The 25,383-nt window shown below is 38.3% G+C and overlaps 1 protein-coding gene across 1 annotated transcript in view; it reads right to left on the bottom strand.

Annotated features, from left to right (window-relative positions):
- Positions 1-25,383, bottom strand: part of NELL2 (neural EGFL like 2) — a 135,437-nt gene that overhangs the window by 50,101 nt on the left and 59,953 nt on the right. Inside the window, exons 12-13 of the mRNA XM_063155180.1 lie at positions 25,228-25,356; positions 11,184-11,309 (exon numbers count right to left, since the gene is read on the bottom strand). Of these exons, the coding sequence (XP_063011250.1) occupies positions 11,184-11,309; positions 25,228-25,356 (255 nt within the window). The remainder of the gene's footprint in view (positions 1-11,183; positions 11,310-25,227; positions 25,357-25,383) is intronic.

The raw sequence follows: 25,383 nt of genomic DNA, 5'->3' as shown, positions 1-25,383 counted from the left end.
TTTTCAAGTTACTGATGATGATTTCACTGGTCTTCTTTAAGGCATTAGGAGATCACAACCCTAAGGATGGCCAACATATTATCTCAGTAGGTAGTATTTGTTCCCTCTTGTTGAGCCACTCTTTTTGAATGCTGTGGAGAGGTCTTGCCAAAGACTCTGTTGCCTTTATCCATTTACACAAGCTGGCAAACACTGATAGAGCAAATACAGGAACTGAAACTAGTTTTAGACAAAATCAGAAGGGCAGAGGAAGTGAGAACTCAACCTGCACACTATGCATTTGTGCATGACCAACCACAGCCTGGCTGCAGAATCATCAGCACATTTCAGTGTGAACCAGAAGTGAGATGCAAAACTAAAAATATAAACCATTCTTTGGGACTACACATAGGAACACAGACAAAACCATTCTTTGGGACTACACATAGGAACACAGACACTGGATGAGTCAGTGAAGTGGATCAATCCAGTATGTTTACTTTGTGCATTTCAAGGTAGACTTCAGTATAATTCTGGGCGCTGTCACTCTAGTTTTTTAAAATTTTCTAAACCTTCTAATGTTAACATTCTTGTAGTGAACTTTCTCACACACTTTCTATAAATAACTCATTATTTTTCATTCCTTTATAGAAAAAAAAAAGTTAATAAACTGTCAGTTTAACCTGTGTTATTGCAAAAGTATTACTATCACCTTCCAATCCACTATCACTTTTGTAAAACTATAAATATTAAAATCAAAAAATAAAACTTCCCTTTTTTCCTTCACCTTAAAAAAAGTAGTGTACTTATATTCTTTCATATCCATCAACAACAGGGCGCAAAGAAGGACTAGGAAGGATGCAACTCCTGCTGTGGTCAAGGGGCCTCTGCTACAAGAGAGCAGTTTGGTGTGGTGAAGTACAAGGTTTTGTAGGTCAATAATCATCAGTCCAAAAGACTGACAAAAGGTAGCAATATTGATAGGGAACTACTGCAGAGACAAACTGTCACAGAAGATGACATACTAAATTGCAATGACTGACAGTATAAAACAGGAGTTAAGGAAATAGTCTTCCATTATCATAAACCAGATTAATCTCTCATAAACATTTCATGAAAAACAAAGGACACTTCTAAGTTCTTTCAGGAGTCAGTGATTAGAAAATGTACCACGTGGCATACAGTAGGAATCAAACTGTAAGGAATTAAAGGTTTCCATCCTCATAGATTTTCTGAACTGAAATAATTCAGAAATTCCTATCTATCAAAACAGGAATCTTCCATATTCATTCAAAGAAAAAGCTTGCAACTATAATATTAAAAAATATTATGTCTCCCCTTAACAGTGTTGGAAGTTAGCTTTCTTACCCTCTGTCTTTTCTAAAAACTATGTTGTCTTAGATTATAAATGTTTTTTTGACAGTAGAATGCCAAAAGACAGACATGATACCCATATACTGCCAGCAGTATCCACTACCCTGAAACCCCAGCTAAATGGTATCATGGCTATAGACAACTTACTGTGAATGTGTAGAAAACCACTGACTTCAATACAGCATGATCACATAACCTTAAATAACCCCACTGTTCCTTCTTTAAAAGGAACTTGCTTCCTGCAGTAGCTCCAGTCTCTCACTGACCTTGGCTGGAGTCCCTCTGAGAGCAGGCAGCAGTCTCCCAGCATGAGACAATCACCAGCTGGCTCAGACATGATAGATGTGAGCCATCCAACTTCCCTCACTTCTGGCTTGCTCAGTGAGACAGCAGCAGATTCCCATCTCCTGAGCCAGAAAGATCCTTATGACTTCAAACAAACTGTCCTCAAGGCTGCCTACTGTGTTTCCTGATCTGTGCAGTCTATCTGTCACAGCCTGTGATCATCCACAGGAGGACAGGCCAGGGGAGGTCCAGCTGTGAAGAGATGTCATGCTGAAATGAATCAAGGTCTTGGGTTGGTTCTGCTAATCCTATCATGGTGATTGCCTCAAACCTGTAGATAGATAACTGTGTTGGGTCCAGCTGAATTCTTGACCTCTGTTGATTAGAATGTGAGTTTAGACAAAAGAGTGTCTTAATTGCAAACTAAATGCCACCTCCTGCGTCAACGTCAGCAAAATTCTAACCTAAAGGGTCAATGTAACTACCTCAGGAATTAATAATTCATTTAGTGCTGCATGATTTGTCAGATTTTCTATTTTTTACAATATACTGTGTTAATTTTGCTATACTCCTACACTTCTACTTTCCAATTATATTGTACTGACACAGCACATAACTGCACTATAGAAGCTGGCAAGGGATGCTGAGTGATTGAAAAGCTGTAGAGTGCTTCGGAACACCGAGAAAAATGAGGTACACTGGATGTCTGTCCTAATGCTGTGATATAAATATTAAGCAACATAAATGCTTGGAAATACAGTAATTTCAATTTTTTACATTTAAAAGAAAAGGTTTCACTTTTTTCTGAGTTAGCTGTAAGCTGAGTATATTCTCAGTTCTATTCTAGAACTCCTTTAATTTATTGAAAAATTCCTCACTGCACAAAGAATGCAAAATAAATTATTCCTTGTAGAACAGAATAATCAATTCTGATGTATGCTTCTGCAGAAAGATAAATTTTAAACCGAATACAGAAATTGTAGAAATGCCAAATTGAGACTGCTTTTGATATAATACCATTTACCAACCTTTGCTCCCAAGGCCAATAGGGAATCCATGCCATATAGTGCATTGATAGATATATAGATAAGCACATACATGCACACACACATATATCAAATAAATATGTAAATAATAAATATAAATAAATACTTGGTAAAAAATATTTATGTAAAAGAATTAAGTATTTAGCACTGAAAATCATGCATTCACATCTTTGTCAAGGGAATACATTTTCTGTTTAACAACTCAAATCATGTTCTACCAAGGACCCTTTAAAAATGCGCTGTATTTTGATCAGCTGAGGAATCCATCCTGCTATAATTGCATAGCTAGATGAACAGTTGTCATGAACTGGGTCAGTAACCAAGGAGAAGATGGGACCTAAAAATTATCCTCTAGGAAAAAAAAGTTCTCATTCCAAGTTGAAACAGACTCCAAACTAAGTTGGCAAGGATAATCTGATTCAATCCAAATAAAGCATAATTGAGTTCAGTTGTATAAGATACAGCAGATATATAAAAATTACTTGTGTTGTTATCTTAGTAATGTGGTTGCATAGCAACAAGCTCAGTCTGAGCGATCATTCCTTTATTAGCTTTGTGAATTATCGTACTGCTAGGAAGTGGATATTGGAGAGAATTTATCCTCAAAGAAGATTGAGAGCTTTGTGTAGGCTGACATACTACAAAGCAGAATGGAAACTGGGCCAAGTAATAGAAACCAGAATCAAATAGGCTTTGAGTTAAAAAGGCTCCATGGACACAAGCTGACTTCTACAGTGCTTATTACTAACAGCAACCCTGGCAGTATAGCTGGACACCACTGCCTCCGAGGAGTTTGCATTGCCCCGTGTGATAATGCGCGTACACATTACTTCTAACGTAACTGGGGTGGGGGTGTAACCAAAACTGGAGATGGGGAGACAGATGGTTCATTTGCCCACATCATATATTCTCCAGTGGTTTGCTGACTAAAACACTTCCTTAGTGAAGCTGTGGTATGTCAGTACAGTGATGTTACAACCAGCCTCTGTCAGTATGCTTGTTTATTGCTCTGTCCCTTGCACCATACTGAGCAATTATTCTGCCTTTATTTAAGCACTGCCAATGAACTCAGCTTCTCCATAAGCTGCAGAACTTGAGAAAAATTTGAATGTTGCTGAATTCATCAAAAATACGTCAAGGGAAATAAACAGGAAGAAATTAGCTTTTTATTGTTATTTCTCACATTACAGCATTTTCATGTACCCAAGTTGGGACACTATAAGCCTATGACTCCTCTGAGGTAACATTCTATTTTTTTAACTTCTTTGCAGCAGTGAAGGGTAAAGGGCATACATCAGTGCTGAATGAAGCTGAGGCCATATTTAGTCACTTATTAAAATGTGGTCTCATTTATCAAAGTACTAAGCATTTTGAGTTCTTATTACCTTCAGGACGACTTGTGGATACACTTGTGTGTCTGAAAAAGCAGGCAAATTTTATACTTTAACTTAGGACAAGCATGCAGCTTTAAACAGAAGATGGATGACTTCATTCAACTCTGGATTACTTCACTCTTACCCTAGCTTTTGTCCATGGAAACTCAGACAACTACATTACTCTTAGAAGAGATTAGTGTTGGTGCTAAAACACAGCACACATGCCTCACATATAAGCTAGATTTATCAATTTAAATACATAAAGGTATTCCTTTTCAGTTTTCAAAACTAATTTTTGGGAACTGAAATGTTGAGTTGAAAAAAGAAAAGCTAGCAATACATGATATTGGAAAATACCCACACTTCACAAGTAGCTGAAATCCTACCAATGGGTAGGACCATTTTGTACCAACTGGTACAAACCTCACATCAGAACCCAGAAATGAACTTTTCCTGAATATGTGAATTGGCATGTGCTCTAGGGAATAAAGATGGATTTTACCTTCAGCATTCTCACAAGAAATTCAACAAAACTTTTTTTCAAATCTCCCTGTCATTAACCTTCACTTCTTCTGCACAGTATAGAAAAAAGTACGAGATTTCTCAGACTGTTTATGTCCCAAACAATTGACGGATTTATAAGTCAAGAATAAACCAATGAATTCTGAACAGAAGCCCAGAGGCAGATGCACTTTTATGAACTTGAGTTTCTAGATGCCAAGAGGAATCATTTTTCCAAAGTGTGTCAGAGTACTATGTTAATAAAAAACCCCATGTGACAGGGACTGTATTTCCCCTCAAAAAATAAATGTAGCTTGCAAGAAACAGAGGATAACAACTGGGCTAAAAGCTGAAGTCTTGATAATCTGGGCATCTGAATTACAAATGGTATGAGCTGTAATTCCAATGAAGTTGCATGTCCTTATAACTGGAATTTTAAAGTCCTTCCAGAGACCAGACTGCTGGTTCCCAAAGTGGAGGAATCTGCTCTTAGGGGATAAGGATGGAATGCATTTGCACTGCAAAGACAGCACTTCTGTTTTCTCATAAGCACCCTAAAAAGAGTTATATTGTGAACAAAGCATTAATGAATGAAAAGGAGGCAAGACCCAAACTTTAGCTACACACTATATGAAAAAAAGGAGCAAAATACCAAACCAAAAGGTGTTATTCTTAAGCATGGAAATCACTACTGACATTAGCTGAACTCCAAGCAGATGTCTAGGTTGTTTATAAGTCACAGATAGCCAGAAGAATAGAGCAAACAGGAGAGCTTAGGAAAGACACAGTTTTGATTGCTATGGGCAAAGCAAATGTAAAATGAATCCCACTGATGCAGCCAGCTGGAAAACATTAATGTCTGCATGGGAAAAATGGCAGAAAGGTGGACAAAAGAGTATCAGACATGTGAGAGCTGAATGAGCTAAGCATGGCAATCAGTTCTCTATGCATTATGTCAAGGGGAACTTTTCGAGTCATCCCACAGCATCACTAGAGAGTAAAGACCATGGGTCAGACTAGAAAAACTAATGTCAAAAGGTACTGGCCACGTATCTGCAGGCCAGTACTTTCCCCTACATTTTCCTCTTACTATTGAAACCTCACAAGTAACTATTAATTAGTATTAATGTTATCATAATCCCTACTTTATGCACATTCGTCATTGTTATGCAGCTAAATGTGTAGTTTTCTCCTTAAATCTTTTCCATATGTCAAATCAATCTCCCCAGACTCTTAATTATTTTAACGTTGATCTTGGAATTCCTTCCAATTTGCAACAGATTTTGTGATTTAATTTGATTTGCAAAATACGCAGAGCTGCCAGTATGCCCAAGAATTAACATTTCAGGTGTCACTCAACTTACTACAACCATGTTTCTTGGTAATTTATGTGAAAACTATTATTAGACTTCAGTTTACTGTGAGAGGCTATCGCAGAAAATAAATGCTGCTGAATGCATTGACACCATTTTCAGAAAAATGTTGTTAGGAAAATCTCTGAGACTCAGAAGACACATAGGCTGGGGCAGAGGAGGAGGGAGGTCCAGCTGGATACACTTAGCTATTGCCTGGTGAATTCAACATACTCCTCATTGCTTTGAGTAGTTTTTTTTGCCATATGACCAAGTCAAAAAGGCCAAAGACCAAAGCTGTGGGCTTTGAGAACCCAATCTAGTGGAAACTGTCCCTTCCTATGGCAGAAGTGTGGAACTAACGGTCTTCCAAGTCATTTCCAACCCAAACCATTCTACGATTCTAAAGAACTGCCTAACCTCTTCTATTTTCACTCTGAAGAAAAACAACCCCAAATGTACCCAACATAATAATGAGATGTTATATAAAAATCCTTCACCATTTTCTTTAGAAGTCAGAAAACAAACCCAGGAGCACAAATGTGATGGTACCAGGCTATAATACAATATATAATAGAATATATAATACTATTGTACAATAGTACAATAATGGTCTCACAGACTTAAAATCTCCACTTGGCTTGCCAAATTTTCTGGCAAAAAATCAGCGTGACTTGGCTAAAGTTAAAATTAAAAGGAAAGACAAAATAATCTGAAATGGATTGACAAAAGTGATTATGAAAAAACATTATATGGTCTGCAGACACTTAAAACACGTATGTGAGCATTCAGCTCCACATGTGGCAGTGGTCCCACACAGCTCAAATGGACATCATTGCTAATTTGGCTAGAGCATGCTTGGAAGAAGTAGCCCACAACTTGCAACATGCCTGGTATGCTTTTAATAATTAATCAGTTAAGAATTCACATGTATTTTCTGCTGAAGTACAGCACAATTGCAAAGTCTCACTACCGGTGTCTGGGTACAAAGTTGTAGATTACTCACTTCTCTCAAAAAAAACCCCAAAACCAAACCCTAACAAACCACAAAACACAAACAGAAAAAAAACCTACCAGAAATATGTAATACATAATTTCATAAACTCCATAAAACAGCATGTGCAAACATTAATTCAGAGATTCTGGCTCCTATACTAACACTTCAAACGACTGACTGGAAGAAGGGCATATATCATCTTGCCCAGACCTCAGGCACAGGGAGAACTGAATATACTGTCCTGAAGAGCACCCACACTTGCCCCTCCAGTGCTACCAAAGGTGAAGCATGAGACCTCAGGAGGTCTCTGAGAGGGCAACATCAGCTGCATTACCTCACCCACATCATCTCAGTGACTCCAAACCCCAGGAGAGGCAGAACACACTGCCAGCACTCCCATAAGAGCAACTTCCCCCTTTTATCCCAAATGGAAAGCAAAAAGATAAATAAAAGGTGGCCCATGATTTTGCACATAATCAGAGCCTTAAAAGCCATCTGAGGCTCAGGATATCCATGGCTTCTCCAGATCAGGGAATGCACCTTCCTCTGCCTTAATACAGTCTCCAGAGGAGGGACTAAGTCTCACAGGGTCTTGCATCTTCTCTTCAATTTTTGTTGTATTACTCAGTTAGGTGAGTGGTCCCAAAGGAGACAACTAAAGACAGTTGTTGAGACTAAACATGATTGACCATTCACTGTGGTATGAGCCACAGTGAGAAAAAGAGAGCTCTCATTTCTCATTTCCTAGCCTCTACACTGCTCAGAGCAATGCTACCAGCTGCAAATTACAAAGCACCCTGAAAGACTGGAGGTGACGCTGTGTTCTTCCTTGTTTCCAGAAGTCAAACTTTCTTTTTTAAAGCCAAGAAAACAGTACATGCATTTCTGTAATCCCATGCAAAGTAAAGATGTGAATATTACTATTTCAGAAAATAATTAAAGCATCCTGATCTGATCCCAGCTAACAGTGACAGTACAGCAGCACACTAGTGCACATATAAAACTACCCCAGCAGAGACTCATGCCATTATCTACCTTCCTTCCCCTGGCACAACATCATTACATCCCAGCTTCTGGAAAGCAAAGTGGAAGGCGAATGAGACGATATCATTGTAGGATACTAAAGCATGGTAGCCCAGGGCATATTTTTATAACTTTAATTTGCAGTTTGTGCACCCATTTGGCATATGGGTGCAACTCAGAAGTCATCTGTCCTTCTCATAGCTATGATTGATTTCCGAACATAAAAATCAGTCATGAACAACAGATTTCTGTGTAAACACGGTTGTGACTAACTCAATCTAACCCTGAGAATCTTAGTTCTGCTATGAATACAAATAAAAATACCTGAAATTGATGTCTTCATTACATCTTTTGTTGTGAAAATAAAAATGTAATTCAGATCTATTGTAAAACTTGCAATAAACAAAAGAAACTGGAGCTGTTTTGGAAGCAGCTATGGGTTGTCTAAATCAGTCTTTTGTGTGCACAACTCTGACAGAGATAGATAGCACAGATTTCTTTTCAAATGTCTCATACAGGAGAAAAACTCTTCAATGTCACTGATTTTATGGCTCTTTTCTCTTTTGATCAATGACTGCTAAATTATATGTACGTTCATAGGATGGAACAATAAGGTATGTTAGTCTGCCAGCAAGTTGTGGACATCAGTTACATCACAACCGGCCTAATCAAGGTCCACACATAATTTTTCAACATCTTTTTCAGGGATTCAGCTATCCTGTACAAACAATGACATATTAATGCCAAGTCACAGAACATTTTTCTTCCTGCTCAGTAATATTCCAAAGGATTTGTTACCAGAGCTTCCTCTCCAGTTTATAGTGGCAGCTATTTAACGCACAACTACAATTCCATAACTGAATTAAATTACACAGCGTTACAAGAAATTGTGACCTGAAATATAGTTTAAAAATTTTAACACTTAGTAACACAAAGGGTAAATTATTGCTTGTTTGCCCTATTCTTGTTATTCCTGAACTGGATTAAAAAACAGCCTCCTCCTCAGTTTCTTTGATATTTCAGTTGGAAAGCTAAACCTAGAATTGCCAATAAGGCAAATAGAGACTTGCTAAGAACTTTAAACTCTGCAGAGGGAAAAAGAGGGTTGAATAACTAATACATTTATCGCAGACATTGACAAAATTCAAAGCGTACTAGACTTTGTACATGAGTACTGGAGTACTGAGAGATTTGGACAGAAGTGCATACTACACAACCCCACCAACATAGTTCTGAATACATATTAACTTAAGTAATGAACCAGTGCCTCCACAGTGGAGATGCTGACACAATAGTTGTGGAACCAGAAAACATAATGCAGTTATTTTGTGACATATACACTTTATGATGTTAGGTTGTCATTCTTTGAAATTCTATCATCCAGCAGGGACTGTATCCTCATGGCTGCCTGTACCCAAAATTCCATATGTAAAATTTAACTTCAGAAAAACTCCAGGTCCCAAATAATAGTAAGTGGCATTGCTCATACATATAGAGTTTTTGACGTGCATACACAGCATGACTTACAGCTCAGATGGCCTAGCAGGTCTTATGATTTGAAATCTTACAAAACTTTTTCATCTAATTCCTTTTTTAGCATTGACTTTTCCCAGCTTGATCGACAAAGGTGGAAAATAAATAATTCATTTTGTCACCCATCAGGCTGATTTCACAGGAAACTATGATTTACAAATGTGGAACTATATTCAGTTTGGGGTGTTGGATCTAAAATGGATTTCTAACACCTTTTACAGAAGTTTGACTGTCTAGAGCTTTAACTACTCTGTATTTCATAACAGTATGTTTCAGCAAGTATAAGGAATGCAATGTGAGGACCCTCAAGAACTACCTTTATTATACTTATAGGCACCCAATGCCCCTGCAAAGTTGGTGCTGCTTTACTGTTTGAAAAGTTCTATCAGAACAGCAAGTTAAGGGAAGCCAAGCAGAAAAAGCATCCCACAGATTTAGATACAGTTGGTCCTAAAATAATCCCAATATTCACACTCAGGAGATAGTGAAACAATTTCTTTACTCAGTGGAGAGTGTGGAAAATGTAAGAGAATGATCAGAAACTTACTGGCTGCTTCAGGAAGGACCTCCTGTGGGCAAGCTTTATAACTTGGGCCTTCAAGAAGTGGGTTTACTGCAGTAAAACAGTGCTTGCCAATGTATGAGAGGAATGACAAGTATAAGTAAGACAGCATTCACAAAAATCACATGGATGTGATTTGAAATCCACGTCCCTGAGTGTTGTGCATGTTCGGGCAAGGAAATCATGCCAGATCATAAGAAGCTGTTTCTGTACCAAGACATATCATCAATGCTAAAAATCCAAGACACAATGGACAGAAAAAAATCAGAAATTAATTTCACATTGCTGCCTTCACATTTCAAATACTCTCATACATTTATAGCCAATTTCTGTTAGATAATACAAACTTCAAGAACGCTTTACTGAAAAATGAAGCCTTTTATAGAAAAAGCTAATTTGTTACCCTGTGCACACAAAATAGAGATTCTATTTTTTCACTGAGTAAACATATCATCAATTCATATTTTCTTTATCTATGTTGTGGGAAAAAATAAATGAACGCAGAGTGGGTCTGATACATAAGGTTGTTTCAGATGTCCCATGTTCATTCCACAACCCTAAATTACCATGCAATGAAAGAAGAGTAGAAGACAAAGTCACTATGAACCAAACACGTTCCCTGGCAGTAGAACAAAAAGGGACGATACAGAGGTAAGACTGACCATGCTGTCCAGTGGTTCAAGGCAAGCAGAACTCCTGCCCTCTGAACTTGGGAGAACTGAGCCTGGAGAGTCCAGAATGAGGACACAGCCACTCTTAATACGTGCCAAATTTAACTCCATCCAAAGTTTGCAGAAGAGCTGCTATAATCCAAGGGAAGCTGTACTGGTGTGGAACATGAAAACCAAGTAAAACAGCACTATTTTTGCTCACTTATTTTCCTCTTCAGTCTCCTCCCTTTACCTTTTTAATCAGCACCCAAAACAGTGCAGACCCATAAGACAATCCAGCCTACTTTACAATTTCAGGAAAACAATATGACCTACACATAATCTCTAAAATTCATTAGATTTCTGTACCACATTATGGTGTTTATTCTGTTTAACATATCACTATGTTCTGTGACTCCAACAAAGATTAACTTTAGAAGAATCATATCAGTACTCCTAAATACCACCATCCTGCTATTTCCTTGCAGAAACACACAGCCCTTACCTGTACATGAGTAATCATCAATGCGGATGTAGCCGGTTTTGCAGACACACATGAAGGATCCTGGGGTATTCACACACATGGTGTTCTCTCGACAGTAGTGCCGTCCTTCAGCACACTCATCAATATCTGCCAACAAGGCAAAGAGGAACACAAGTCAAATTCAGCAGCTATTCTTTGCAATCTCTCAATACACTGCTATTCACTTCCATCAGTAGTGGGCTAGACTAAAGAGTTACTTAAATGCCAGTGCATTTTGGAAGCTTTTTGGCTTTCTCCTTTTAAAAACCTGCTTGAAATATTCAAACAAGGGAAGCACCATGAGTTTCTGTGAACAGCTGTTAGTGGAGTTACAAAGAAGATTACACTGGCTTACATCTTTCCTTTTGAAGTACCTCTGATGTTATTCCTATGATTTAAACAGAACAGGGAAAAAAACCCCATAGTCCCAAACAACTGAGCAATGACCTCAGCACCGCAATGGCATCCATCACTGCATTCTGGGGAGTCACCTCAGTCACCAGCACACAAAACACACAACTATATGCACACTACATGCTTTTGATCTAACAGGAACTGTTATTTACGAAGAAACTGTAAGGAACAGTTTCTGCATCTGAAAAGACCCTGAAACTTAGTATAAATTTCTCTTAAAACAATAAAACAGTCAATTTTTAATATAATTAATAGTCAAATTTTTAATATATTTAAACACATACACCTGTACCTGCAAATATCTACATAACTATGTATATAGATACATATACACACTGTACCCAAAAGGAACTGTGAGAATCTCACTCATATAAAAGATCTGCTCTGACAGAACTAAATGCAACTTGATAAAATACTTGTTGGGGCAGAACACTTGTTGCAGTATAAGGTCCTAGAGCAAACTCCCAACAAAAATGACTGTAGTCATGGAATTCAAAACATAATTTGCTTTGGTACTCTCTTGGATTTCAAAATTAGACATATTTCTTGTATCAGGTTACAATTCAATGGTAAGACAGAAAAAGCACTACGAATAACAAAAAACCTTCTGCATAGTATTATTATACTGTAAAAAAGAAAAGCTATATTAATTTGGAAGTGGTCAGTAGCACGCTGTTCCTGTAACAGTAATGATAAAGACATCATTACTGAGATGCTCAATACAGCTATTTCTATTGCCATGCAATGTGTCACTGAACCTTACTACCAAAGTACGCTAAAAATCAAATGGGTGGATTGTTGGCTTGGTTTCTTTCCTGCTCATCATTTTTGATTTCTTTCTTGTTTTCAATTACGTTTATAGCTTTTGTGTTGAAAATAAAATCTCTGTACGGAAAAGCATCATGTTGCAGAGTCTAATGATAACTCAAGATAAAAGACTGTATATATAAACTCAAATCAGGGTGGATTTCTTAATGCTGTGATGCTAAATGTCAACATTATTAACTCCTGCACTTTGTTCCTGCTTAGGTTGTATGCTTATTCCACATGTCTATCTTCCCTGTACCTTTAAATCAAGAGGAATTTACCAACTGCACTCATCAACTGCTCTTTTCTTCCCCCATTTGCATTCTTAGAATATAATCTGCCTTCCTGTACAAAACAGTGTGACTCACTGAATATTACTGATTCTGTAGTAAGTTCCTAATCTCGTTCAGTTTTGGAAAAAGAATTTTCCACAGGTCTTCTGCCCACGGGATTCTGCTGGAGAAGCTGGGGGCAGTTTGCTACCAAACATGAAGGTGTCCACTGCAAAAGAATTTCATGGCTGATGTACTTTGGCTGGTTTCCTTCCCTTTACCTTGTAAATTCTGCAGGCATGAGAGACTCATAGGTGTATTAAGGTGGTAGTTTAGAAAAGCTAACCCCACAATTTTTATGTACATGTGTACTTGCACAAACGAGCATGCATTTACAGTGAACACAGCGAGCACACTAAGGCTCCAAACACATTCTGTGAACTTCATCTAAGAACACCAAAAAAAAGTGAAGCTATCATGAGACCACCACAGCTGGTTTTGCACAGAGAGTGGAATGGGGCACAGATCTCCCAGCTTACAGATGTTCTACAGAAACACAAGTGAGCTGTTCACAAAAGCAGCCAACAGTCACAACATATGACTCAGCCTCTACAACAAATGATGCAACTTGTGTCTTTCATAATTCCAGCTAACAACTCCATATTAAATTAATTGTGTTGATTTATATTTAAGTAACAACATCAGTCTTCGAGTAATTAGAGGTCTTATGTTCTCAGCATCAACAGACTGCCTAGAAGCCAGCTCTGGCACTCTCAGAAAATTCTACTTAAAAATCCAAAGCCTCAGAAACATTGAATAGAACTTTCTGAAAACTATAATAATGATTGCTTTGGAAGGTAAATAGCCACAGGAGATCCAAAATGCCAACAGTTTTTATTTTGCAGGGAAAAACTTAAAGTCACTCCTTTGTTTCAAACCTCCTAATTCAGAAGTGCTCTAAATAAGAGCTTTCACTTTGCCAACATACCACATATTAAGATTTTAAAAAATGTTTTATTTATAATCATCTTTTTTCACAAACCTTGCTTATTCAACTGATTTTTAAAAAAAGGAAGAAAACTCAACACACATCTGTTCAGGTTAACACTGAAGTGTTCATTTGAACAAATCTGATGTACTGTTTTTTTCAAACTGATTTGCAAAGAAATTGCTCATATTTTTTAAATGCTTACTAGAACTCAGAACTCCCACCTAACCCTCTGTTATTGCTATTATCACAAGTTTATTTTACATTGGTACCTGAAGACAATGGACACACAGCAGGTAAGAAGATACTTTTACAAACAATTTACAACTTTAATACTAGATAAAGATAATTAATACAAAAAAGGGTAAAATAACAGTCAAATGACAGCTAGTCATACAGAGATTGACCATACTAAAAGACTGCAATTCCATTCCCCCTTTGGCACTCCACATGGGAGCTTAGGTTAAGGTATTACAGATTAAGGAGTACTGAACTAGGGCAGGGAATGCGCCCAACATCTGCTGTCTTTCAAAGCTACCAAAATAAAAGCCTCTTCATCCTGTTCACTGGTTGGAAACACTGGTGTACCCAGCCATGGTGTGAGCCCAGTCAGCAGCCAAGCCCCAGGCAGCCACTTGCTCACTCTCCAACCAGTGGGAACAAGGAGAGAATCAGAAGGATAAAAGACAGAAAACCTGTGGATTGAAATATAGACAGTTTAATAGGGAAATTAAAGGCTGCACACACAAGCAAAGCAAAACCAGGGGTTAATTCCCTGCTTTGCAATGGCAGGCAGCTGCTCAGCCATCTCCAGGAGAGCAGGGCCCCATCACATGTAATGGTTACTGGGGAAGACAAACTCCATCACTCCAAATGTCCCCCCTTCCTCCTCCTTCCCCCAGTGCATACACTGAGCATGATGGCACCTGGTCTGGGACCTCCTTGTGGCCAGTTTGGATCACCTGTCCTGGCTGTGTCTCCTCCCAGCCCCCCAGGCACCCCCAGTCTCCTTCCCAGTGTGGCAGGAAGAAAAGCAGGAAAGGCCTTGGCTCTGTGTAAGCTCTGCTCAGCAATAATAAAAACATCTCTATTATCACTGTGTTCAGCAAAATCCCAAAATACAGCCCCACATCAGCCACTGTGAAGAAAATTAACCCTACCTAGGCCAAAACAAGCATGCCACCTTTAGACAGATATGCACAACAGAAAATCTTATGCATTTCCATATCTAAGAAATCCTACAACATCTATCTTAATTTCCTTTTGCCAAAAAGCCTAGTTAGCATATTAATGCATATTCAGGTTTTACTGCTCAGCCAGTAAGATACTGAAGTCAGTTCAATAGGATGAATGCACCACTCCAATGGCTCTACACATTCAACAATAAAGACTTGTGTGCTTGAAGTCTGTCATGTGCTACTGAGCCACCAGCTGTGATGTACTGACAAGAGTGTAGTCATGGAGATCATCAACCTGCTCTGTTCCCAGTGGAACAGATAAAAGGGGCACCTCTGGGAAAACTGGTTAGTGCAAAAGTGTTTGGAATCTGCACTTCAATGATTTATTTATACTCGCAAAAACATCAAAAACAGAAAAAAAAACCCTGAAAAACCTGCCTTTCTTTATTCCCCCAAGCACTCAAACAAAATTTATGCAAAATATAAAACAGAAGAAAAGTTTCCCTGTATCCCTTTCTCCTGCACCCTAATGAGTTTGCTTCCCCAGAGTAAAATTCCCAGTTATATTTTACAATCCCATTAATAAGAACAGAACTTGACCTGCAATCCATAAATCATTGTTGACTAAAGCCTCACACTAACAAACAAAGCCTCTCCTTAGGCCTCCCTATATACATCACTGCCTTTATCTAGCACAAAAGCCTTCCAGAACAAATGAGTCTGGTCATTATCACTAAGTCAGTAATTATCAGCTGTTATGAGAAGAGGCTGCTGCCAGAACTGAGGATCCTTTATGGATAGTGTCCTGCCTCCAGCTATTTCCCTTAAAACTCAATAGTGTCTAACACCCGTGATCTCCCTGGTCACCCTTAAAGAGGTATATGGCAGCCAGGGACATCACTGTTGTTAGACAGTATCCAGTTTTAATGGAAGGGCTAAAACTCTTGCAGGATTTTTTGCAACAAATAACATTAACTACCCAGGAAGAAAGGGAACAGGAACATGAAAAGCCTTATTTATAAAAAAAAAAAATATTTAATATACACATTAAAAATTACCCTGAACACAAGAGCAGAGTAGATTAGACCTACAATTTAAAATAAAACAAATAAAACCCCTATGGGTTTTATGTTAATAAAACAATATGTTTTCACAGCCTATAAATATCATGCACCACCTTTACCTGCTCAAGAGGTTAATGTTTTTTCACCACTCACACAACTTCATCAGCACAACTCAATCCTGATCTGAGGGCTCTGCTGGTAAGAGCAAGGGCATCACCACACTCTACTCCTGTGAATCCTGGGCCTCCCTGCTGAGAACCCCAAGGATGGATAGCAGTAACTATGATCCCAACACAGGCCTTTCAGGCCCTTAGCTTTATCACTACACCCTGACTCATACAGAGAGACAAGCAGGGAAAGATTGAGACTCTTCTCTTGGCCCTGACCTAGAAAAAGGGCATCACAAAATCAGCAGGTGCTACTCAACAATTAAGGGACTGTGAAAATGAACAGTGACCATTCACAGCAATCAATACCATTGAAAAGGTAAATGAGGATTTAAAACCTTTACAGCAAACATAACCTGTTCTGCACCTGGAACAGGATCACAGAGGAAAAGAAGTTCTGCCCATTTACTTTCTCTTTGTCATCCCTCCACCAGCAAGTCCTACTTTTCTCACTTTCTACCTCTGACATCAAGCTTCTCTGCTGTTTTCCTCCTGCAACCACTTTCTAACTACATTTAGTCCTGTCTTCAGATTTTTCTCCCTTTGTCTCTCCTCCTGTACTCAACCCATCAGCTCTTATTCCTTAAAAGAAAAAGAGCAGAGCATAAATTTGAAGTACGATCCCACCAGCTTACCCATCTGTGAAAGTATTGGGCTTTTCTATTTCCACCACCAAACACACTACCTTCCCAACTGCTCAAATATTTAGTATGCTAAAACTTCCTCATTGCTCTAATAAAAATATTCCCAGTAGGGTCTCACATTGCCTTGATCATATTTCCAAGCTCCTACTCTCTTCAGCTTCCCTTCATTTTCACCTACAGCCTGTTTTCAATATCTCGTGTCTTTTGGTTTCCATAACACTAACTTCTATGTGCCTCTTTTTGTATAAACCCTTTCTCACTTGCCATCTAAGATGAAAAAATATCTTGGGACTCTGGCACAGCCCTTGCTCCTCCTCCTCCTCCTCCCACTACTATTTCTAGACTCTCCATCACCTGTCAAGCCTATGGTTTAACTGCTGCTGTTGCCTCCAGTCAGTTACAAAACAATCACTGCACTTTTGTTTTGCTTTGCTCTATCAAATCCACTGCAGCAGTTTTTACAACTGACATATCCCACAAAGGATGTAACCATCAGCTTCAATCAAAATTGTGTATTTTTTCACATTATTTATTCCAGCTGACAGCACCACCATAGTTGTTATCACTTCTACCCTCTTAAGATAATTTTCAACTTTTTCTTCTCTTTAAACCCTGTGCTTTTGCTACAACCAACAGCCAGTGAAAAGCCTGGCCCCTACAGCAAAATTATCAAGAGGTAACACATATACAAGCTAAGTTTGTTTTTTGCTCTTGGGGAGTTTTTTTACTTTTATTTTTTTCTACCTTTCTAGACCTGTGTGTCTCTCCTCCCCCAAAGAGAAAAGCACTACAGCCTAAGGAATCACAGTTAATCTAGCCCTGTGAATCAACTATAAGAACATACTCCTCATGCGGAGTTAAATCATACAAAAATTACCTCAAGCGTACACAAAGACCAAGAAGAAAAGGGTAAAACAACCTTCCATTATTCCCACCATGCTGGTCCCACAAAAGAACTTGGCTGCTAACAACTCATGCAGCAGTACATAAGGAGGGTAAGAAGAATTGGGCGATTACTAGTGTAGATTGATTTTATTGACTTTTTAACAGATCTGTAGAGAAACTGGGTGAGGTGGATTCTAAGTGTTAGCACTCTGGTAAGTAAACTAAGAAAATGTTATTGTACCTTGACTAAATTGATAAAGCATTAATTAGACTAAAAATAAATTCTAACTGCTGCTTCTTCACATAGGGCATATTATTTCCTAGCCCCTAACTAAACTGCACAGTTAACACATACATATTGTACACATCCTGGTTCTTTTCCCTTCATGCTCTTTTAATTCTCTGATCTTGGCTTAAGTTCATGATTTCTCTGTCCATCCTGCAGCTTCTGAAGAGGCCATCAGGACAAAAAAATACTTGAAATAAAAGCAAAGTCACTCAAGGTCTACGTTCCTTGACTAAAGTTCTACACAGCTTTGCAAGGACATAATGCAACAATACAGCATTTCAGAAATATCATTTTTAACAGTACAAAGAGTTGTTTTTATTTCAACTTGCCCCAGTTTTTGGAAAGGAAGACAGACTGTAGAGATAAAACTGTCCTTGTTAAGACATGCAGTAGGAGATATTGCTCAGCAGCTACTTGTGAATGTGAGACTCTTGGAAGAAATGGAAGTCTTTATCTCAGTCTTGTGAAAACATCACTGGACTCCACACACATATAGTTTTAAAAATATATATCACATGAAAATTTTGAAAACAAATACTACCTGTCATCATGGAATATTTTACTTGTCAAACTGCATCTTCTTACAATTTAATACCTTATAATTAATTCATATAGTAGTGTACATGTGATGAAACAAGTACCTATATATAGCTATTTGTCAGACATGAAAGCATCCCAGGGGGCCTTTCGTTAGGCTCCAAATAACTAGTCTGATACAGTTGCATACTGAGAACAAAAAAGATGCTGTATATGACTAATTAGTCAATTCTGAAAATCGGAACAACTTACTGGCACTCCAGCTCATGATCCAACCCCCTTCAGGACTGCACTGAGTTAGGATTACATCTTTAAATCTGAATTGCAAAATAATATTTTTCTTTTCTTAGTTAAGTATGACAACTTATCATTTTGAACCGTGAACGTCAAGAATTTCAAATACTTGCCACTCATCGTGTTTTTGTTTTCCCCTATTTTAAAAGGGTAATGAGGAGCATTAATATTTTTATACAGAGACTACAAATATCTATTGGGTTCTTCTCAGGAAGACAAGGCACAGATTGTACTGAACCAATGTATTTTAAACTCCCTACTGGAAGAGAGCAAAGACAGCACTGTGAGCAGTGGTAAGGCCCCCATGTGTGGGTTAAACTGTCTTTGGGTCTAAACTATGGGTCTAAGCATATTCTTGTGAGCCACCTGGTAGATTACTGCCTCTTTTACAGAAAAGTGCTGATACCACAACTCAGCTGTCCCTCAAACTGTGCCAAACTAGTTACAGGTACCAGAACAGATACAAACACTGTGGCTGCTATTGCTCCGCACTCTTCATGAAAGAATATTTGTTTTAAATTCAGTTTGCCCTAATGCAAGGCATTTCTGTGTCTTTTTTACAACTCTTGGGAATCCAGCCTTTATGTATTGTTAAGAAATGCTGCACTTTTAGACTGAGTTTTCAAAGTTACAAAAGAAACCCAACCATTTGGCTGTGGGTACTTTTCACACAGTCAAAGCACCTGATTTTTTCAGTAGTCACCTCCCAGCTAACAGTGAAAACTGAACCGAAAGTAAAATAAGAACAAAATTAAAGCTTTATTTTATTTTCTCTTTTGGTTGCAGGTCTGCTTAATTTGTATGGAAACTTTCACCTTAACTTCTCATCTGAAGACAAATTACATCATATGTTTATATTGCAAGTGGAAAAGGGTAGCTCTCAGTGCAATAAAAGCTCTCCTTACCAGATAGTAAGAGCAGAGTTTAAGAGTTTTCAAGAAGCTCCCTTCATATGATCAATTTCAGCTGTTTGTTTTTTTCTTAATTGTAGTAACATCATTCTCAATCCTGGCTATGGCTGGATGATAGAATCATTCCAAACATAATTAATGCAGAAGTAAACAAAATCAAGTAACACGGAATACATCCTAAAATTTGTACATATACAAACTACCTCACTGCTACTAGTGATGACACAATCTGTACCTCAGTGGGAACCACAACCTATGAACTGGTGTCAGGGATACTGCTTCTGCACTTTAAGTTAGGAATAAACTTTATTATCTTCCTTAATTAAAGCCATAGCAGACAAGAAGGATTGGTCCTGCTCCACTACACTGACACATTAAAACTGCTTTTCTAATTCCACATATTAAGATTTCTCACTAACATAATGATGGAAATAAGATGACAGTGCTTTTGATGAGAAAAAAACATTAATAATTGATAATACATTAATACTATTTAATATTAATATTTCATTTTAATATTAATACAATTTAATTAGTTTTTATAGAAATTTGGAAATAAAATTCCTCCCTCCTAGAGTGAAAGCTTTTCTTTCTGCTTGATCGGTTTCCCAACCCAACTCAAAATGACTAGGGAGTGAGTCGAACAAACTGCCAGCTGATGGAGATGGAAATCTTTATTTCTTATCTATATGTGATGCTATTGATACTTTTCACTTCCAAAAAATACTTTTTCTTGGAAGAGGGAAGTGTGAGCAGCCTTCCCAGATTCACAAAGCTGACAGTACTGTAGAGCTTTTAAGTAGGACTCTTACTCAAAAAAAATAATGGTGCATACCATGAAGACAGCAAAGCTAGCAAATAGCTCAGTACTGTCTATTAAAGACTCAGAAGACTTAACAGAATATATTATAATACTTTGAGGGTTATCTCCATTATGGAAGTCTCTTGCTTACACTCTCCCAATATTACACTCAATTTAAGAAAAAGTACTTTCTTTATAACTCTACTTGGTCAATACAGTGCAACACTGCAATTTGATTGTAACTATTTATTCTTTATAAGATTTCTTCTCTTCACTACAATCCGTGGAAGTCAAATTAATTTTGCAAACGTACTTTATTTCTGTAATCCAGTAGTTAAAACCAACAAGATTAACAAGAAGATTAACAACAGATTGTACTAATTAGGTAAGTGAAGAAGTGCAATATTCATATTGTTGAGGAAGAGGGTTAATAGTATTTTTAAGCATGCACGGGGATAAATGAATAAATCTTTCCAAACAGAATAGTAACATACAACTGTGAGCTAAGGGACACCTGATAAGGTGAAACCAAGTGTCATTTCTGACGTGCTCCAGAAATCTCTGGAAAGAGGCAATTTCTCCTCTAAGACTGCTTACTTCCCTCCACTGGCAATGATTCAAATCAAGCCAGCTTATTCAAAAGCATATTTCTCAACTGAAAACCATCTCCCCTCAAGGGACAATCATCAGTGAAGCTGATGTAATTCTCAAATCCAGACAAAGTCATTCAGTCTTTGGTCTAATTTCATCTGCTACACTTCAAACTGGGACAAACATGACAACAGCAGAGAAACCAGAAGAGTTAGTGAGGAGAGAGAATAAATTAGAATATAAATTGAAAATTGTTTCACACAAAATTGTTCTAAGTTAACTATGTTGTATACTGTGTAAATAGTACAACTAAATTTCTAAATAACAAAAAATAAACATCATGTCCACACACCCATAACGAATTTGTCACATGCAGAGGGCTGACCCTGGTCAGCAATTTGGCACCCAGCAGCTCTTTTCTTGCTCAACCCTACAGTGGGATGGAGGGATTAGGAAAAAGAATGAAAGTGAGAAAAAACGCATCACTTGATATAAATAAAACATTTTTGATATCATAAAATAAGTGAAAGGGGATAGAAAAAAAAAAAGGACTCAAAGGTAACCACTCTCCAGCTACCAGCAGCAGACAGATGCTCAACCAATCTCTGAGAAACAACCACACTGTACTCCTGTTTTCACTACTGAGGATGGCATCACAAACCTAAACCACAGCACCACACAGGCTGCTACAAGGAAATTTAACTCACAGCCAAGACAGATATGTGATGTAAAATAGCCTCTGCATCAGGCAAAATCCTCTTGATAAAGAATAATGCAGTTTTCTCAGGTCATGTTCTGTCTTGGTCTCCACAAAAATTATTGTATTTTCAGGTCTTTTTTCTCGAGCTTCCCCTGCTCTCTATTTAATCAGCAATCCTTGGCAGTACTTCTGAACTGAAATCATATTTTGCAGAGAGATAGCTGAAATATGCTCCTCTAGATGCATCAGATTACCTTGGCAGCCAAGAGTCACAACCTTTATCCTGAAAAGCCTTTTCAGCATAACTCCACCATCATAAAAGCAGTGGGTATTGAACACTCTTTGAAATATATTCCAGAGGGTAATCTTCAATTTGAGAGTACTGCACACGCAGCTTCAGGAAAAACTAATTACCCTTTACCAGAACACCTGTTTTAGTAAGCTGTTATTGTTAGGTAGGATGCTGTATTAAAAGCACCTACACCTTGGCAGCAGAGCATAATCCATACACAACCTGCTCACAAAGTATCTCAAACTGCATAATAGTCTGAGGCAGAAAATAGATTTAAAGTATTTGGAATAAGGCTTCCAGCATGTAAATTAAGAAATACCAATTCTTTAAGTACTGCTTTATGCAGCACTGTGAAAGAAAGCTAAATGTGATGTAAATATTAACAAATATTATTATAATATAGCAGCACCATAGAAGTATCTAGAGACATCCCACAGCTTTGGAAAAGCACTGGTTCATTCTAGGACAGAAGCCAAACTCTTCCATCATTCAGGTGAAATTTATGCAGCTTTTTCAGACCCACACTGAAACCAGCTTTGAGGTTTTTATTTTTGTTTTTCTCCTTAAGGAATAGTTCTGCAAATGGGAGCATCATTACTTCTGTTTATTCTTTCCATTTTGATCGTGCTAGAGCACAAATCAGGATGGTATTTAGTGAAACTTGGCTCTAACACAGAACCAATGACATCCAATTTTTGAGTATATCTGAAGTTTGTGCAGTGCAAACACAGAAACAGCTTTCATATCTATGGGCTCTAGGCATTACAAAAAGCCTTCTCTGAAAGGCTTTGTGTTAACTCTACAGTTCTACACCTGGCACTCCTTGCAATTAAAGACCGAATAATAGCAGAGTGAAGAAAGGGTATCCACTGAGAAAGGGAGGTTGGGACCATTTCAGCCTTTCAAGATGAGGCCCAGGACTCTGAAAAGACTTGGTGCTACACTACTGCCATTGTGCCTTTTGCTGTTTGTTAGTTTAGTATATAAAGTAAGAGTCTCTCTCCAGAAATAAAATCCCCTGCTCAAAGAGACATTTGAACTGAAAAAGGGATACAATAATAAAAGCACAACTCTGAAGAAACACGGGTATTTCAGTCCCCTGCCCCTCCACAAAAACAATCCTGAAGTTTTGATTTGTAGCCTTATCTCCCATCCTTCCAGCACACAACCCCACAGTCAGTCAGGGATGGACGGCCAAGGGCAGGTCTGGACCCCTGTACCAGCTGTGCGTGGCTCAAGGGTGGTGCCAACACCACAGCTACAGCACAGAACCAGAGGCAAAGCCAGGATGGTTTGCCTGTTGAGGCAGCTTCACCTCTGGCAGGGAGAACCTCTTGGGAAGTGACCCCACTCCTGAGCTTTGCTCATGTGGGCACATCTTCCTAGTGTAACTTACTCCCATCACCTTCAACATGGGCAAGTGTTCCTGGATCAGGAACATTTTTAGGTTACAATTAAATGCCTATACATGTAATAAGCAAAATTATTATTTTTATGTAAATAACACGTCCCAATCTTTTATTCACTTACGCATGTTTTCTGAAAGAAGTTAAGCAGATTCATAATTACCACCCAGAATCAATGTCATTTTCCCATACAGAAACAATTGGGCCTAGAAATCTTCTCAAAAGATCATCATATTGAAATCAGGTACTGCACAAACTACTAAATCCTCTTATAATAAGAATGCATCAGCCTCACATATGATAATCTACTGTGTCCTTATCAAACATTTCACCCTCAATGCTGATTAAAAAGTTTCTTCTCTTTCTTTGCTTATGGCATGCCTGGCAAGTTACACACAAAGCAACAGACTCTAATGTGAGAGACATGGAAATCACCAAGAAAGTGCAATTTGTTTTTTTGCTTTCATTGAGCAGAGTAACAATAGAGCTGCAGGTAAAAAAACCTCTTAAAGCTCCTAAATTCACCAAAACTCCATTGCTCCAGTGACTCCCTAAAATAGGGAATGGCTGATGAGTTCCCAGGAACACAGATCCACAGCCTAGGCCACAGCAGTCTCCAGGGACTCTGGTACAAAATACAATTGATGCTACAAGTTACACAGCAGGTCCTCGTGTCAGATACCTCCTGGAACATGATGGGGGCCAAGGGATTTGGTTCTGGAAGATTTTCAGTTCTGCTTCTCAAAATCAGCTTACATCAGAAGGCTTACCATAAAAAATAAGTATAGGTGTATATAAAGCTGAATTACTTATATGCTTCTTTCCCAAAAACAGCCACAAATTCTCAAATGTAAGTCTACAAATGAGCATTCCCACTGACATTAATACAGCTACTAACTCAAGCAAGCTCTGGGCATTAACTTAGCAAAGTTCAGCCAAAGGAACAATCTTAAAAGGCCTCAATTTATCCCATTTATTGTGCATCACCAGAGAATAATGCAGGTATTAGGTGGGATTGCAGAGTACCTTAAACTACATCTCCTCATAAATGCTTGACTTTCAATCTAATCTGAACAGAACTGCTTACTAGTCAAAGCCCATTCTGCTGCCAACACTTAAGCTTTATTGTGAGAAGGGCCTGACAGCACACTGGTATTGTGTTTACAGAATCAGGGGTTTCATGAGGCAGAGCAAACGTCAGCACCAACACTGGGAGACTCTGCAGAGGACTTTGGCTTTCACTGCTGCAGTGGGGATGAGTTCCTTTCATCTGATGATGCTAGATTGTACAGATGATGCTCTTCTGATTAAGCAGCTTGTTGCTTCCTGATAACAATAGAGCAACTCAAATAATGAATCTTTACTCAGTAAAGATTAACAATGTGATTAGCAATACTAGAATCTAACCTATAGCATTTCTTGCTTCCTGAGGAGAGAAAATAGGAACATGCAGCACTGAAAACAGAAACTAAATGTTGCATTAATAAGTTTTTCAAATGGTTGGATTTAGATTGTCTAAGTATGTGAATACCTTGGAAAACAAAGGAAAACTCTCCTATGGAAGCACATTTCTAATTCAAGATCTCAGCCATATTAACTGTTTACCTCCATGCTGATCAGATTTTTTAGTTTTCTTTTAATGAACTTATTTGAAGAGATTATTTTAGTTGATCAACATCTAACTCACTGCATTGAATATGCCAATCCCTTTGACAGCTTACGAACGTATGGACTCATCCCACAGTAATTTATAGAGAAGTGCTGAGCCTGTGCCCAGGGCATCACCTTCACAGTAGGCATTGTCCTCTCGAAGGGCTCGGAAGCCATCCCGGCAGCTACAGACAGCTCTGTCCTCCAGGTTCCGGCACACAGAATGCTCCATGCAGTTATGGCCTTCAGTGCAGAAGTCATGGCCTGTACAGAAACAAGCATGACTGAGGG

The sequence above is a fragment of the Melospiza melodia genome, chromosome 4 (assembly GCF_035770615.1).
Source record: "Melospiza melodia melodia isolate bMelMel2 chromosome 4, bMelMel2.pri, whole genome shotgun sequence".
NCBI lineage: Eukaryota > Metazoa > Chordata > Aves > Passeriformes > Passerellidae > Melospiza > Melospiza melodia.
The sequence above is the reverse complement of the archived record's forward strand: the minus strand, read 5'-3'. Positions and strand labels throughout refer to the sequence as shown.